Consider the following 16,760-nt stretch of genomic DNA (forward strand, 5'->3'; position numbering starts at 1 on the left):
ATGCGCACTCCGGCAACACTTTTAATAGTTCAACAGAACTGTGCTAAGCTCCAAGTAAATAAATACTTACAAATCATAGCTGGGTGTACGCAAAACTTTTGATTCGGGCTAATCATTAAACGCCCAGCGGGTCCGGAGAAGAGCTTAAGATTGTGGAAAACAATACGGGTTTCCTTTTAAGGAAAAAGCTTACCCCCTTACCCCCTAAAACTGCACTTTCAACCCTTCACGAAATCAGTTTCACTATTAACCTATTGAGACCCAATGCAAATATTGTTCCCATATGCTATATACATATATGTCTAAGAGATAGACAGATGTACTACACACATATATATATATATATATATATATATATATATATATTTATATATATTCTAATCACAATTCAGATTGCGTCATGCAGCTTTTAGTCATGTGATTTGAGAGCAAAGCATCGAAAAGTTCGAAAAAAAGAAGAAAAAAGTATATTTGTACACATGTAAAGGTACACTCGGGGTATCGAACCTTGTATACCCTAGCAGATATATTTTATACTTAATATCATAAAAACACTTATCGGCTCGTTATCGTGCATTCAAATTCCTTGATTGTTGCTGGCAATTTGTATTGTTGTTTTTTAATTATTGCGGATTTGTTTTTCATTCTGGCAATGTAAATATTCTTATGAACAATTAAGATGTTACTACTATCTGAAGGATAAACAATTTACATGCCTCACATATATTATCTCACACTCAGAGTTGCATTCCATTTGAACCGGTTACTAATTTTGGTTTGTGCTCCGATAAAACCCACTGCTTGAACGTAAGTTCACCGGACACAGAGCAAAAGGGCTAGACTACGCTTTGGTTGAACCACTTTTAAAGAAAACGAAGGTTCAAATGGTTGACAGCCTTGCTGTGGCCACATACAATACAAAAGATACTTCAGGCTGAAATGGATTTCTATGCGCACATCTGAGTACATGTTGGGACTTCGTTCCCGGATTTGAAGTGTGCGTAATTTTACCGTTGCTTTCAACATGCAGTGCAATGACTCGCTAAAGATCAACGATTTCTAGGGAATTTCATAGGCCCGAACACCCCCAACAATGGTCTTGAGCTCGTCTGCAAACTGAATTTTGAAGGTTTGCTTTTTTTTTTTATAGCAAAAACGTGATCGCAGGCACTCTGGCAGCTTGTTCTGAGAGCTCGATCTGGGCTTGGTACTCAGTGCCCAAAGTGCTATTGACCAAAAGCGTCTGCTTCTATTGACAAGCAGCCACAATTGTGGCTCATCTCGCTGCGGTTGCCCATTCGCAGTTGGTGTCACGTCTGCCTTAACGCCTTATCAGAGCCAGCGGCAGTCTCCGGCTCTGTGGGGCCGTCTTCATCTGGTTAAGTAGCTGGCAGCTGGCTTACGAGCCCTGCATCAATTAGATAACTGGGCAGATAACTTGGCCAAAATTTATAGGCATTGATAAGACTTTGAACTTTATGGGCCAGCTCTGCGACGGGAAGTGCTTAGAAGCAGCATTGTCATCACTGCCGCCTCGTTATCAATCGGTATTAGGCTTATCTATTGCTAGGTAAACAACACAACCAGACAACAACAGATATGAGTCCAACGATGCTCCGAGCACGAAATCAACTCAGATGCTGGCTGCCAATGCGGTGCCCTGAGCAAAAACTGCAGTCTCCATCATTTTGAGCAGATGAGAAAGGACCTCGCCACGTTTAGCAGAATCAAACAACTTTCAATTAACTTCTTAGGCGTAAAGCTCATGACAGGCTGGTTGATGCTGCGCAAGCTAATACTAGTCGATATAACTATTAACTTAATTAAACTATTTAATATTTCCGTATACCGAATATTTATTCTTCAAAACTGAATTTATCTTCAAGTAGATTGCAAGGTCGCTGTTGTTAGCCTCCGGCTAAGTTTTAACAGGCACTCATCAGTGTTTATCGATAGTCGTTGCTCTCTCCTGCCAAGAAAGAAAGAGAGGGCGAGAGAGAGAGAGAGAGGAGGCATCGCTGAAAGAGAGTAAACATCCGCATATGTAAACATGAAATTTGTTAGTAGTTGGCGTCACAATTCAATTTGTTTAAATTGTGCCTTTATTTATTTAGTGTTTTGTTAAACAATTTACAATAAACGCGGCTGCTTCCCGTTATTTTGCTAGCCTAAAAAGTCGCGATATACGAGTAGATCCCAAATCGAAGGGCAATAGATTCTAGAAACTAGAAGCTGCTATCCTGCGATTCTTCTGCTCAAATACATAGATAAGTGCAATACATTTGCTATGCTATGCTTAGCACGACTGATTTCTATACCCTTCTACAGGGTATATTCATTTCTTTTTTAATTGTTTGTTGTGGCTGCTGTTAGTTATTTGTGCATACGCTTTGGCATTTACGCTCCACCCGACATTTATGACTACTTTGGGCTTACATAGGGTTAAGTAAATGTAAGTAAATCAATAAATATACAATTAACAGCGAATTAATACAAAACTTGAAATTGCTTTAGTAGTTTTGTTTTTAGCTTTCTGCTTTTAGTTTTTAGTTTTTTTTTTTTTAGTTTCTAACATTCTCGCGCTTGTTTTTGGCTTATTTGTATTTTACTGAACGGTGGGCAATAAAGGAAACAATAAAAGAGAATGTAAATAGTGTAGCAACATTTTTCATTTGAGAATGCAAATCAGCACAAATAACAACATAAATAACATAGATAATGTAATTAAAAGCCAAATCCAACAATATTCAACTTTTATATTGTTTGTATCTAGTTTTACTTGACTTTTACTAGGCGGCTATGCTCTTGAAATTTTTACTTCTAATGTACGCTTTTTCACTTCTTTTTTTTTTTTTTTTTTGGTTTTTTGTTTTGTTTTGTTTTGTGTAACTTTTTGAAATTGATTTAAATTTGACTACCGACACACAGATGCACATTGAGATTGTACTTGAATACAATATGATATAATTAATAATTATTTGGTTTGCTGCTTTTGTATTTGTTTAAAATTAGACACCGTTTACAATTACAAACATACAATAAATACAATACAATTACATACACAACGAATTTTGGGTTTTCTTTCTACCGATTTATAATTTATAATCGCCGCCTACAAGTATGCAACATTTTGTGTATTTTCTCGCCTCTGCTCTACTTTTCGAGTGTGTGTGTGTGTGTGTGTGTGTGTGTGTGTGTGTGTGTGTGTGCGTGTGAGGCGATTGTGTGCGTGTGCGACATTTGTGTTTTGTATGTATGTATATACTTGATTCGCTACAATTAGCTCTAAATCTGATTTCTACTCCGACTTGCTCGGTGCGCTATGTTCTTACATATACGTACATATGTAATGTATATATATATATATAATATTCTAGGTATTACATATGCGTGTATGCTGTTATGTATGCATGTGTTTGTGTGTTTCTGATTAGACGTTGACGCATTTCTCTAGCTCAGGCGTGGGCGTGGCGCAGCTTACATCGATTTCGAAGCTGTCGAAATAAGCGATTGAGATGGAGTTAGCTTGATTGATTGCCCTGCCATCAAGCATATAGCTCAGCTACGATAAGTCGCGGCAAGGTGTGCATGTGTGTGCGCCTCTGGTAACTATGCCCATTGATACGTGCCCTCTCTTTCTTTCTCTCCTTCTTTTTGTCCCCTATTTGTCTGTGTAGCGTATGTAAAGCTCTCTTTAGTAAGTGTCCTTATCTCATTTAATATTGCATCTATCTCTCTCTCTCTCTCACTCTCTCTCCCGCACTTGGCTCTAGCTCTGTTGCAGTTTTTCTCTTTGCCTCTTGCTCTAACTGCCGCTCTCTGCGCTCAAAATTGATCTCACAGACACACACACACACATGCATACACAAGCACAGAATACACGATGCACGCAGAGGCGCTCGAAAATATGAAAATGCCATTTTTTCTTTTCATATGGTTTACATAACATTTTAGAATTTCTTTAAGTTTTTAGTTTTTGTTGCGTTTGGCGATATGTGGAGTGTGCGTGTGTGTGTAGTATGAGGGAGCTGGGGAACATAAAGGAGCGCATTGCGAGAAGAGCTGTCAATGTCTGTCAATGGGACTTAAGAGAGAGCGAGTACTTAGTAATTAACTAGCGAGTATAAAAAAAAAACGCGTAGCGTGTTTGTTCTATGACTTGAATTGATTGATTCGATTGTACAGTTAGATTGACTTCTCAAATGCTGAACGCTGATAGCTTTGTAACATGCTAATACAAGTATAAGTTTAAGTATAAGTATAGGTATAAGTATAAGTTTAAATATAAGTACAAGTACTCGGTATGTACTCGGTTCTCAGTGGTAGTTGCTTTTGTTTTTGTTTTTCATTTAGTTTTAGTTTTAGTTTTAGTTTTATTGTTTTATGCTAATTACCTTAGTGATTATTTTTATATATGTTGTTGTTTGTTTCGATTTGGTGTTATCGGTTACATTTTGACAATTGCGTAGTATGGCTGTTTATTTGTTTACTTGTTTATTTGATCGATTCATCATTCGCGACGGTTATTTTATTTTTACTCTAACTTTCGCTGCTGCTTTCTATTTTGAGAAGCACGTGGCAGTTTATTCAGTGGTGTTTTCGTTTCGCTAAGATTTAAGTGAAAGGACGAGAGTTTCGAATTGGATTCGATAAAGGTAAGCATCGAAGGAAGGGGGCTAGAGGAATGGTCCTGGGTTGTGGTTCCTGGGCTCTGGGTGTTAGGAGTACGCATCGTTGCACGGGCGACACTTTAATTTAACGGTTAACAAAACGACGTTAAGAACACACGCGACCTAGTGGCAATAGGCAGGCTATTGTTTAATAATAAGTAACAACGTTTAATATACATCGAAGTATGCGTCCAAGCACGAGCACTACAGTATAACACACACACATAACTTCCATCCGACTGTCGTCCGTCCTGGCACCGAACGCCATCAAAGGATTAACACACAAAAATCGGCTCAGCCCGCGCTAAAGCCGAACGCCGCGACAGGCAATGCGCGCATATCTCAACGTTTTACGCCAAAGAGATTGGGTATTGACTTAATCTTCTTGCGGGAGCAGTTGACGTAATCCTTGTACATGTCGGAGCGCAGATAGCGCGAGTACGAATCGCTCTTCATCAGATGATACACATGCGAGGCGGCCACATCGAAGCACCAGCGATTCGGACCATTGGGCGAATTGACGGCTTCGCGGGCCAACTCCACGGATTTGGAGTCCACGTTGACCGGACAGGGCGCATCGGGTGCGAGGAACTCTTGCCAAATCTTGTGTATGGCCTCCTTGATTTCGGACTGTGGCAACGCCTTCATCTCCTGCACCGATTCCCAGAACCTGATCAACATTACAATTACAAAAGAAACAACATCAATAACTCCGATGCTTCGTGAGTGTTGTGAATTGTGTAGCTCACTTGAGATTCTCGCCACTGTACTCCTTTTCCAAAAACTTGGTAAACTGATCGCGTCCAATGGCATCGTTAAGCAGCTCGCGCAGGCTAAATGCCCATCTCTTGACCCGACGCACAGGAACATCTTTGCTGCTTGGAGAGGCAGAGAGACAGGGCTCAATGTTAATTCGTCTGGCCATATCTTGGGGGCCCTGTTGCTGATGCTTACCTATTCTTTTCGGTATCCCACATCTCGGTGCTGTCCGTTTGCCAGGGATTGGGTAGCTCCGGCGAGGTTAAAAAGTAATCAAACTCATTATACTGATCGTAGTAGGCAACCAAACTGCAGTAAGGAACAAAGCTAATGAAGTGCCAGACAACGTTGGTCGAACTACTGGCTATACTCACGCTTCGGCCGCCTTGGACACTTTGATTGTGCGCCGCTCGAGCTTCTGTTTGCGCAGCGTAATGATGCGCGTTAGCTGCTCGACGGGATTTTTAGCCACAGAAGCGCCAGCGGACCCGGTTCCATGACTGGAGCCGCCGCGTCGATACGCCTTCTTGATATCTATCTCGGTGGTATTGACACAGCCCGGCATGGGCCGATGCACATCCCAAAAGGCGCGCTCTTGCGAATCCAGTACCTTGCGCTCCAGCTTGTCACGCTTCTTAGCCACCTTGCTCTGCGACTCGGCCTGGCAGTTGCAAATAGAATATGGGAATGAGCTCAACATTGAATTAGCCATTTAACTCACCTGCATGAATATGAACTCCCATTTGCGTGAGAACATCTTCTGCAGCTTGGCCAGGTTCTCGGCTTCGTAGTCCGCCAACTCCAAGCGCGTCTTGTTTTGCATGGTGCGCTTGCACAGATACACCGCATAGTCGGTGTTCTCCGGCTCCCAGCAGTTCGATGGCCAGAAATATGGCGTCTGGAATCTTAAGCCACAACCAAAGATCGACATTGAATGTTATTTGTCTAGCGCCTAAGAGTATGCAGTGCCTACTCACCTGTAGAAAGTGCCATCGTTCTTCACGGTCAGCGCATGATCATCAATGGGAAAAATGTAGCCGTGTGAGCTTAGCAAATGGGCAAAGTGCAGCGCCTCCGTCACGTCCTCCACGTCGAAGTTCTTCAGTATCCAGGCAACCAGATCGGCTCCGGTAAATACCGATGGCACCTTGCTCATAAACGCCTTAACCGTGCGCACAGCCACACCGCCCGTCTCCGCCTGCATCTTCTCAATGATGGCCTCCATCTGGAATTTTCCAAATATATGTGCCCCATTAGATACTTATGTTATACAAGATCAAGGAAGGAAATTCAGAAATGTCGTCGAACATAACATGGTTTCCACATGTTAAATTTAAATTTAACATAACTGTTGCGTGCGTAAATTTAACATAACAGCCATAATACTGTTAATAACATTTACAAATGTGGAGGTGTTAGCCAATAGTAACATAATGTTATTCTGTTAACATTATGTCATTGTGAACATTTTGATTTCGTATTGGGCATTACAGTTTTCTCAGAAACCTGGTAACGAATATACATATATGTACATATTTTTGATCAGGAGGCTGAACTTAATTGATAAAACGTGTGAACTATTTTGTGAAAACTAACTTTAAATCTTATTTTATAAAACTCGGCATAGAACCCCTGTTTTTGAAAGCTTTAGTTCAATATGCTGTCATATGATTTCAAAGGATAGCGTTATATCCCATAGGAGCTATCTGATATCTGACTAGTCCGATTTGATACGGTTTTGTAGATACACGAATATTGATGCTGTTAGGAGCTAATTTTGGAGAAGCTAGGCAGCTATATCGTATATATATATATATATATGTATATATACTATTTATATATATATCGTAGATGAGATAAGATCGATAATGATATTTCAAAATGTTTGTTTTGCCTACAATAATTGAATTTTCGATCGATTTTTCCTATAGCAGCTATATAGTATGGTGATCCAACAAGGCGGATGCTAGGTTTCATGGCGAACACATTAAAACAGAGCCTAGTTTGGATATCAGCAAACAGATGGAGACTGATTAAGATTGGATATACTTCATGGGGTCGGGCACGTCTCCTTTGAATTGTTTAATCAAATTTAGAACAATTCTTGGAATAATACGATTTCTATTTTAAGAATCCATGCAAATGTTTATGTAGTTTTCCAAATATCTGGCATATTCGCAGAACTGGAACGCTCATATTTCGTAAGGGCTGATGTTTACGAGCTAGATCTATATACGTAGACCGATTAGTAGAATACGCACCTTTTTATAGACCAGTATATTGGGCGCATCTTCGTTCTTGTTGCCCCGCTGATGCTGATGCGGCTGCTGCGGCACGGACGGCGCTGGCGGTGGCTGCGGCTGTGCCGACTGTGACTGCGATTGGGATGGCGACTGCGACGGCGACGGCGACTGCGACTGCGACTGCGACGATGACGGCGAGGAATGATGATGATGATGATGATGATTGCTGCCCACGCTGAGCAGGCCACTTGACTTGGGCGCGGATGTGCCGCTGCAACTCGGCGCTGTTGCATCCCGGATGCTCACCGTCTTGCTGGACAGCGGCGGCGTTGCAGCGGCCACAGTAGTTATGCAGTTGTGGCTGCTACTGCAGCTGCTGCCGCTGCCGCCGCCGCCGCCGCTGCTAACTGTGGCAGCGACGCTGACTGTTATCGTGGTGCTGGTCGGCTCGCTGCTGCTGTTCGCATTGCCACTGTCCGGCTGTTCAGGTTCTGCCTCAGTGGTAGCTAAAGGTGCACATGCAGATTCGGATGCGGATGCGGATAAGGCTGCGGCAGCGGCAGCGGCAGCGGATGTAGTTGCAATTACTGTTGTCGTTGCCGTTGCAGCTGCCGTTGATGTTGCCGCTGATGTTGCAGCTGCTGTTGCAGGACCATTGTTGCTGCCATTTGCCGCTGACGCTGGCGTTGCCGTTACCGTAGATATTGACGCTGGACTGTTATCCGTTAGCCCTGCTGCCGCTTCGGATGCTGCTTCTGGCGAAGGCGTTGGCGTCGCTGTCTCTGTCTCTGTCGCTGTTGGCGTCTTGGGCGCGCTGCTCATGGCCAGCGCATTGGTTGCTTGCGTGCTACTCTGTGTTTTGTCCGCCTCCGAGTTCATTGTTACCATTGTACACCTGCCGCTGCTGGTTTCGGCGCTTCTTCAAGCTATTTATAGACGGGCTCCGCCCGGCAGTCTCAGGTGCTATTTTGGCTCTGCTGCCCGTTATGCCGTTATGCTTATGTGTATCCTTTTGCGTGCGTTATCGACCCTACTCTGTGCCTCTTCTCGCGTCCGTCTAAGCGTTGTCTGCGTGTCTGCGTGTGTGTTTGTGTGCGTGTGTGTGTGTGTGTGTGTGTGCGTGTTTGTATGTGTGTATGCTGTATACCGACAGCGCCAGGCAAAATGGTGCAGCTCCACTCGAAATAGATTTCAATTGCGTTTCGTCATTTATCCAGCTCCATATTTTTGCATCGCTCGCCACACTTGTCTCCTGCTCGGCGGGGGCGCCACTTCAGCCAGTTTTGCCCTTTTGGAACGTTTGCGCTTTTCGCTGCCGCTTGCTATCACAATTTTCGCTTGCATAAAAAAAGCGCAGCTGAAGCGCTCAACACGCGCACATACATACACACGCACGCACACACACACACACACTCACGCACACACAGACGCAGGCACGCACCCGCACGCAGGCCACGTACACGTATACGCACTAACACAAACGCACTTCGACACTCCTGAGCAAAGCAAGTGCGCAATTTTTACGTTCAATAACTTTTCAAATGAATTATTTAGTATTGCATACACCGAAAATTGTTATAAATTTCAGTTTTGCTCCTTTTGCTCGAGTCTCTGGCTGCTGCTGCTGCTGCTGTTGCTGCTGCTGTTGCTGGTGCTGCTATTGCTACTAAAACTGACTCTGCTGTTGCTGCTGGTGCTTCTTCTTCTGCCTTGGCTTTAGCTGCTTCCTCTTTTTGGCGTTAGCCTGTAATCATTTTACTGCTGCCAGAAGGGGGGGCGCTCGGTGGGCAGGGTAGGCCAAAGTCAATTCAAGTGCCTCTGCCTACGTCGGTGTGCGTCGTTCACGTTCTCGTCGCGGCTTCGTGCCTTATTATGAGGCGCTTCCTGTAGTCGATTTGCTGTTGCAATCGATTTTTGTTTGCCCAACCTCCTACCACCTACCTCACAAATACACACACACACACACACACACACATACACACACACACGCGCGCATATAACACAGGCACGCACCAACATACACCCACATAAGCACGCCCACACACAATGACGCGAGTGGGCTCTCCTTCTCTCTCACTCTCTTTTTGTCGCTCACGCTCTCTCTCTCTCTGTTCCTATTGCTCAGCAACAGCTGTTGTCAGTGCGCAAGGGCTGGTTGCTAAAAGCAATGCGTTGGCATGGTCACACCGGCAAATATGAATTTGTAATTGCTTTATTTAGATGAATACGTTTTTCGGCTACGCTTATTTGTAAACAATTTTGTTATAGCTAACAAAAAAAAAAAAAATGTACATACAAAATGTATAATATATGTATTTATATATATATATGTATATGCTGCCTATTATTGTTTTCTATACGTACGTTTTATTGATTGGGTTTCACCTGAAGCTCTGCCATTTGCTCATGTGCTTCAAATGAATTTATAGTGAACTTATTGTTATGGCTTTTATACAAATTTGCGTTTGAATTTTGCTGACAATCATATATAGTTTTGAAAATCATTCGGAAATGAGCTTATTTTATTATATAAATAAAAAAAAAACGTATTTAATTATGGTTATTTGATAAGCTTATAAACAGGATAGTTTAAAACAGTATTCATGATTTTGTATGCATATTGCTGCACAATTTAGATGCTAAGTAAGACAACACGGGTCCCTAACGGTTCTGTTGCCCACCTTTAAGACTAAGTTCTGTGTAGGCGCCCAAATAACGCGTTACTCGTTTATTTGGCGTACACAAATCGTACATGTCGTATCCTTAACGTATTTACACAAGCCTATCAATATGAATACATTCGTATTCCGATATATGTATATGTATGTATGCATGTAGTTATGCTTTATATATGTATGTATAAATATGTATATATATATGTAGCATACATAGCTTGTGCAGGCAATTTGGCCACATCAAAATAATGGTGTGTTATTCTTGTTCTTGTATTCGATTGGGCTGCAAAAGACAAACAAACGACAGATGTGACCAGAGCTGTATTCATAATAATTATAGTTGAGTAGAGGGTGGCTCGTTGCCAGGGCTGCAGACGCACCGAATGATTTGAATGAAATTACAGTAATTCAGCGTGAATTGCACTTGCCAAAGGTTATTCGTAGCATTGAAACATCCCATTTCTGTACACTTTCAGCATCGTCTATGGTTTGTGTATTGACATTGACTATTTCATCTAAGCAGCTCCGTGGTCTGTGGATTTGCCTGGATTCGATTGCGGGATTTGCTCGGCTAACGGCTGTTCTTGAAGATCACATTTTGACACTGACATCGACGATTGTCGTTGGCTCCTATATCTCCTGTTTTGTTTCGTGCTCCTCGCCTTGTTCCTTTAGGCCTGCTCCTGCAGCTGTGCGCGCGACTGTCGCACCGGCCTGTCCGACCAGAGCGATGCCTGGCCGCCGTTCTGCGCCTGGTAGGACAGCGGCGGTGGCCCCAATTGTGCCTGGGGCACTAGCTCCGCCTGCGGATTGAACTGATTGTTGCTGTTGTAGTTCACCAAAATGTCGCTGGCCAGGCTGTGGCCAATGTTGACGCCACGATCGGGATAATATTGTTGCTGTGGCTGCGGTTGCACTTGAATTTGTTGCTGCTGCTGCTGCTGCTGTTTGTTGCTCTGTCGCCAGTGCTTGTGCTGCTGCACGGGCAGCAGGCGGTACAGGGGCTCCGGTGCGGGCCCGCTCGGGTAGCTGGGCACAAAGTACGGCGGATACGAATGCTTGGCGCTGCCGTGCCGCAATCGCTTGAACTGTGGCGCCGGCGGTGGCACTGGCGGCGGTGGCGCTGCGGGACGCTGCCAGAACTGCAGCGGCGCGGGTGCCGGCGGACGCAGCTGATATTTGGCCGGACGTGGCTGCAGCTGATTCTCCAGATAGGTGGGCGGCAGGGGCGTGCTATAAACACCCTGCTGGCTATCGTACGGCCCAGGCCCAGGCCCAGGCCCAGGCCCAGGCGCTGGCGAAGGCGATTGCAGCTGCAGCTGCAGCTGCTGTTTGCCCACTCGCAGTTGGCGCTGACGCTGCAACAGCAGCGAGTCCGGCAGATATGAGTCCTGGTCCTGCGCCGGCTGCAGGGTTGGCTCCAGCTGTAGCTGCAGCTGCTGATGCTTGCCCACGCGCAATTGGCGCTGGCGCTGCAGCTGTAGCTGCTGCTGGGGCTGCTGCTGGGTCTGAGGCTGATAGACTATTGCCTTGAAGGCATTCTGGTCGTGCTCGTCGGCGCTGTAGTTGACCATGGGCAGAAAGGGTTGCCTGTCAAAGTCGGGCGGCTGGAAGCGGCCAGTTGCCGGCGGCGCGATCAGATTGCTTCTGATCAGTTGACCCAGAGCCGCGTCGTACTCCGAGTGCAGCTGGACACGTGGCTTGGGCGTGATGCTCACCACGGCGACATCGTTGACGGGACTCGGCGGGGATTTGTAATGCGGCCGCTTGGGCGGCTTGGTGCCCAGGAAGTCATTGATAACATTGGACTTGAGGGAGGATGGCTGCCGTTTGGCCTCAAAGTATTCATAGTAAATCGGATTTGATTTCGAGAGCGGTGCCTGCTCACGATCCCGGTCACGACCCCTTTCCCTCTCCCTTTCCCTGCCCCTCTCCCTCTCCCTATCCCTCTCTCCAGCGCTCAAGCTGCGTTCCGTGCTGCTCAAACTGGGCACAAAGACCAGCTGTGCGGCAGGCTGTGGCCGCGGCGTCGTCGGCTGATAGTTGACAGGATATATGGGTATGGGCACAGCCACTGGCACTGGCACGCGCTCCACATACTTGTTGGGCTGACGCGGCGCGGGCGGCAGGTAACCAATGGAATTGTACTTGATCGACAGCCGCGATGCTGGAGCTCGTGTGCTGGTTGTGCTTGTGGTGGTTGTGGTTGTGCTGCTGCTGGTGCTGGTGGTGGTGGTGGTGGTGCTGCTGGTCGGAGTGGTGAAGGGACGTCGCGTTGTCGTCGACGTTGTCGTCTCCAGCAGACTAAAGTGATCCGGCGGCGGTGGCAGCACAATGCCCGGAACCAATGGACCCGGCGGCACCGGATTGGAATAGTTGCTTCTATACACAAAGTTGTACGCGGGCGGATAGTACAGCGAGGGATCGTCTTCGTCAAAGTCGCTGATGTTGCCGTGCAGGGCGCCCGGTCCGGAGGCATTGCCGTTACCGTGCAGGCCATTGATTATCCAGGGGCCAAGCAGCGGAGTCCTTAGCACAGCATTGGGCGCCGGACTGGCAGGCGTATGGGCCGGCGTCTCGTTGTTTGAGAGCAGCCAGGGCGCATAGGGCGTCGGGTAGACGTAGCTGGGCTCCGGGTCAGCTGCCTTAGCCGACGCAATCGCTCCCGTCCGGGCAGCAGGATGCGACCCCGGGCCGTGGGCAGCTCCGTGGACTTGGCCGTGGGACGCGTGCTGACCCACAGCGGATAGCGTTGCATTGCCAGCTGTCGTATGGAAGCCCTCGATTTGATTATCTCGGATAAGCTGCAGTGGCCCATGCGGCTCGAGCTGCACGGGAAATGGAGGCGGCACCACGGGATGCGCTGGCAGCTTGATCTGTCGTGGCGGCGCATCGTAATCGTCAATGGCTGGCCACGCATCAGCGCCGTCGCCATCGCCCTCGGCCTCATTCAGACCGCCGCCTTTGATGACCAGCAAATGATCCTCGGCCAGCCAAATGTCCTGCTCGCTGAGCCCACCAAAGTTGCGCTCATTGTCCAGTGGCACCTCCGAGTTGCGGGCATAGCTCAGCACGCCCGGACGCTTGGGCACGCGGCGAAAGAGCTCCTTCTCGATCAGACCGTACTTGCCATCGCGCACCTGATCCGCGAGCGTCTTCTTGGCATCCTCTTTGCTCTGCTTGCTCTGGCCTTTGGCGCTGGCTGCCTCCGCCGCCGCCTCCTCCTTGCCCGAGCCGGCACTCAACCGCAGTATGCCATTGTCCCAGTTATCAAAGTCATCCGGTTCATTAAGCAACGCCTCGTCATCGTCCTGGTCCCGCTCTGGCGCTGGCACCGGCGATGGCGATGGCGACGGTCTGGCCAGGCGATAGGTGCTGCTCGCCTTGCGACGTGTTGTTCTTGTGCTTGGGCTTTTTGCAGTTGTTGTTGTTGTCGTTGTGCTTGGGGTTGTTGTCGCTATTCCAATGCTCCTGCTGCTGTTGGCGCTCACCGCAGACACCTCATAGGTGGAGTGGCCCTGCGCGTTGTGAATGTGGCCAGCCACCAGGCGCTGGATCATGCGCGGCCTGCGAACGATAACAAGACACAAAATTAGAAGCCAGAGAAGAGGGGGAAGCTGCAACTGCAACTGCAACTGCAACTGCGGCATGCTGCATTAATCAATGGCGGCGCCCAAAATGGGCAGACGCCAAAAACTGCCGCCATAAAAAAGAAAAATAAAAATAAAAAATAAAACACGGGACAAAAAAACCAACTTCAAACTGGAAATAAACGCGTGACAGACACGAGTTGAAAATAAATTAAACTATTCTACTTTCATTTTTCAGTTCCATAAATATTTGCTTTTTAATAAATTTGTAATTAAAACTTTGCTTTCAATCGAAATCAGACTAGACATAAAGATTCGCATTTTCTATATTCTATAGCATATATATTAAACTATCCTTGCCAACGATCCGATCGGCTTCAGGCTTATTTTCAAAGATCTTTGTCTCTTCATTTTTCACACTTTTCGGAAATTCCACGCATTTGGGTGAAAAATGATGTAAAAAATTGTAAGGGCAACTGAATGATTTTCAAACTAGGCAAATGGGTGTACAAAGTTAAATAGGCAAAGGCTTAAGTCTCGTTCAATCAAGATCTAACAACGTGTCGAATCCAACCTTCAGCAATTTTAGCAAATTTACTCCGATTAGCATGAAACTCAATTTACATATACTATTCGAAATTCCGCACGTTTTGGAGAAACCACCGAATTCGGTGGAAAACGAAGAATTAAATTTGTATTAGTGAGAGTTATTCGTTTAATTCTCGCGAATGAATATCGGAGAAGAGTTACGAAAATGGGTTTCCCAAATTTTTGAGCTTCACTTGCCAGTTTAAAGGCGACTCGCAATCGTGTCACGGGTGCATTTGCAACAAGAAATAAATCAGAAAAACTCACGTTTTGAGGGCGCCGCTGCGCGACGAAGCGTTGAAGACGGCGAGTGGATTGCTGGAGGACGCCGATGACAACGTGTGATGTGACTGAAGCCTTTGGTTGCGGGCGCTCCCATCGCTCCCAGCGCTGGACTCGCGCTCGCCCAGCGTTGGCGTTGGCGTGTCGCGTGGCTGGCGGGCGGCTCTGATGCTGCCACGGCTGCTGCCGCTGGTGCGTACATAGCTGCCGGCAGAGGCTGGCGCCACAGTTGTCGTTGTTGTTGTTGCCGTTGCTGTTGTTGTTGTTGTTGTTGCGGTGAAACGACGTCGCTGCTGTCGTTGGGTCGCCGGCAGCGGCGTGGTGGTGCTGCCGCGGCGACCGTTGCCATCGTCGATGGGCAGCGTTGTGGGCGGACGCCGCTGGCGTGGCGCGCGCAATGTTGGCGCCTGCGTGCTGGTCGTCGTTGCGGCTGACGCGCCGCCGGCTGCTCCTCTGCCACGCTGCACAGGCGAACGTGTGGCCGCTCCCTCTGCTGCTGCTGTAATCGCTGCCGCCGCCAGCAGCGTTATTACTATCAAGTGCAAGGTTAACGATGTCATCTGTGGGGACAAAGAAAGAGTCATGAATATTCGGCACACTAACGGTAATCGCAAAGGTAACCCCCAACTGGAAAATCGTTCGCTAGCATTTGCAGCGCCACGTTTTCGGTTTCGGTTTCGGCTTCAGTTTTCAATTATGCAACAGCGCGTGTGAAAACAACGAAGCACGCTACCCTGTAATGTTCGAGTGAAAGTGTTTCTTAAATCTATCGCCTGGAAGAGACTTTGTCGATAACTAAGAGGTGAGCTGAATGCCGCTCAATTATTTTAATAGTCAGAAAGCTGAAACTTTAACTATTTCAATATTTTATTATTTTGGCTTAAAACACTTTTGATATGCATTCGGTCGTGCTTGATTCGCCCTGGTATATGCCAAGTGAATCGAGTGCTGCCATTAACCAACTCGATATACCCACTTGCACCCATATTATACAGGGTACAACTTGGTTCAGGTTCGCTGCGGTTGCATGCGCGTTCAGCCAACATTCTGCAAAGTCTGCTCGCTCCCCTCCATTCCATTCCATTTCGTTTCATTTCATTTGTTTTCATTCCATTCCATTTCATTTCATTTGGTTTCATTCCACTCCGTTTCATTGCACTTAACCCGACTCCAACCCGCGCATCTTTGATGCCGCTGCGCTCAAGTGCATCCTGTAAGATATTTGCCATCTGGCGTTTGCTTATTCATTGTTGTTGTTGTTGTTGCTGTTGTTGTTGTTGTTGTTGTAGCAAGCTTTGCGCACGCGCCAAATTTCAGCTGGCAATCGGTGTACTGTTATTGTCTGCTGTAGCTGTTTCTGCGCTCATGTTAATTAGCTTCGCTCAATTGATAAATGGCCAAATGCGCTCGACTTGTTGTTGTTGCGGTTGTTTTTGATTGCTGCAGCCTCTTCGCCTCGCCGCCTCTCCGCCCCCCCCCTGTTTTGGACTGTTTTGGACTGCGATGCGGCGATGAAGCTCCATTGAGCACACTGAGTGCAGTTGATATTGTATTCAATTGAAGATCTGTTTTGGTATTTTTTTTCGCTTCTATTGTTTTTGTAGCTTTAACTAGCGCAAGTATATTAAGTTTATATATTTATTATATTAAATGTGAAAGATTGTCAGTTGAGTTGTATCCCAATTTAAGTTGCAATTCTGGTCAAATTTGATCAAATTCAAGCGAAAATCTAGAGGAAAAATAGACATTAGCTAAGACCTCAGCTATAGGGCTTCTACATTCACTAAATGTACTAAATGTACCTCCATATTTGTCCACATACATATGTAGGTTATTTTTTGAAGTGTTGCCAACTTTCTGAACTTAAAATAAAAACTCATATCATATCAAATTATATTGCATAGCTGATTTTAAGTTTTTAACCCGAAATCAAGCTATTAAAAACATAGGGAA

The 16,760-nt window shown here is 46.2% G+C and overlaps 2 protein-coding genes across 7 annotated transcripts in view; both read right to left on the bottom strand.

Moving 5' to 3' along the window:
- Window positions 1–2,831: 2,831 nt before the first annotated feature.
- On the bottom strand, window positions 2,832–9,617 carry RSG7 (Regulator of G-protein signaling 7). Of its 2 annotated transcripts, none has more exons than XM_032439549.2 (7): window positions 7,691–9,617; window positions 6,407–6,654; window positions 6,151–6,334; window positions 5,804–6,090; window positions 5,625–5,738; window positions 5,420–5,548; window positions 2,832–5,340 (listed from the first exon to the last, which is right to left on the bottom strand). In XM_032439549.2, the coding sequence occupies exons 1-7, from the start codon at window positions 8,558–8,560 to the stop codon at window positions 5,013–5,015; spliced, it is 2,160 nt and encodes a 719-aa protein (XP_032295440.1). In that variant the 5' UTR covers window positions 8,561–9,617; the 3' UTR covers window positions 2,832–5,012. The 2 variants fall into 2 exon arrangements, with proteins under 2 accessions (XP_032295440.1, XP_032295441.1); XM_032439550.2 differs by having other exon boundaries at window positions 5,420–5,545; window positions 7,691–9,615.
- A 251-nt stretch (window positions 9,618–9,868) lies between these two features.
- Window positions 9,869–16,760, bottom strand: part of LOC6631798 (mucin-5AC) — a 50,117-nt gene continuing 43,225 nt past the window's right edge. For all 5 annotated transcript variants that reach the window (XM_070209685.1, XM_002055341.4, XM_070209676.1 and 2 more), the window contains 2 exons: window positions 14,793–15,367; window positions 9,869–13,914 (listed from right to left, as the gene is read on the bottom strand). In XM_070209685.1, the coding sequence (XP_070065786.1) occupies window positions 11,019–13,914; window positions 14,793–15,367 (3,471 nt within the window). In that variant the 3' untranslated portion in view covers window positions 9,869–11,018. The remainder of the gene's footprint in view (window positions 13,915–14,792; window positions 15,368–16,760) is intronic.

The sequence above is a fragment of the Drosophila virilis genome, chromosome X (genome assembly GCF_030788295.1).
Source record: "Drosophila virilis strain 15010-1051.87 chromosome X, Dvir_AGI_RSII-ME, whole genome shotgun sequence".
Classification (NCBI taxonomy): domain Eukaryota; kingdom Metazoa; phylum Arthropoda; class Insecta; order Diptera; family Drosophilidae; genus Drosophila; species Drosophila virilis.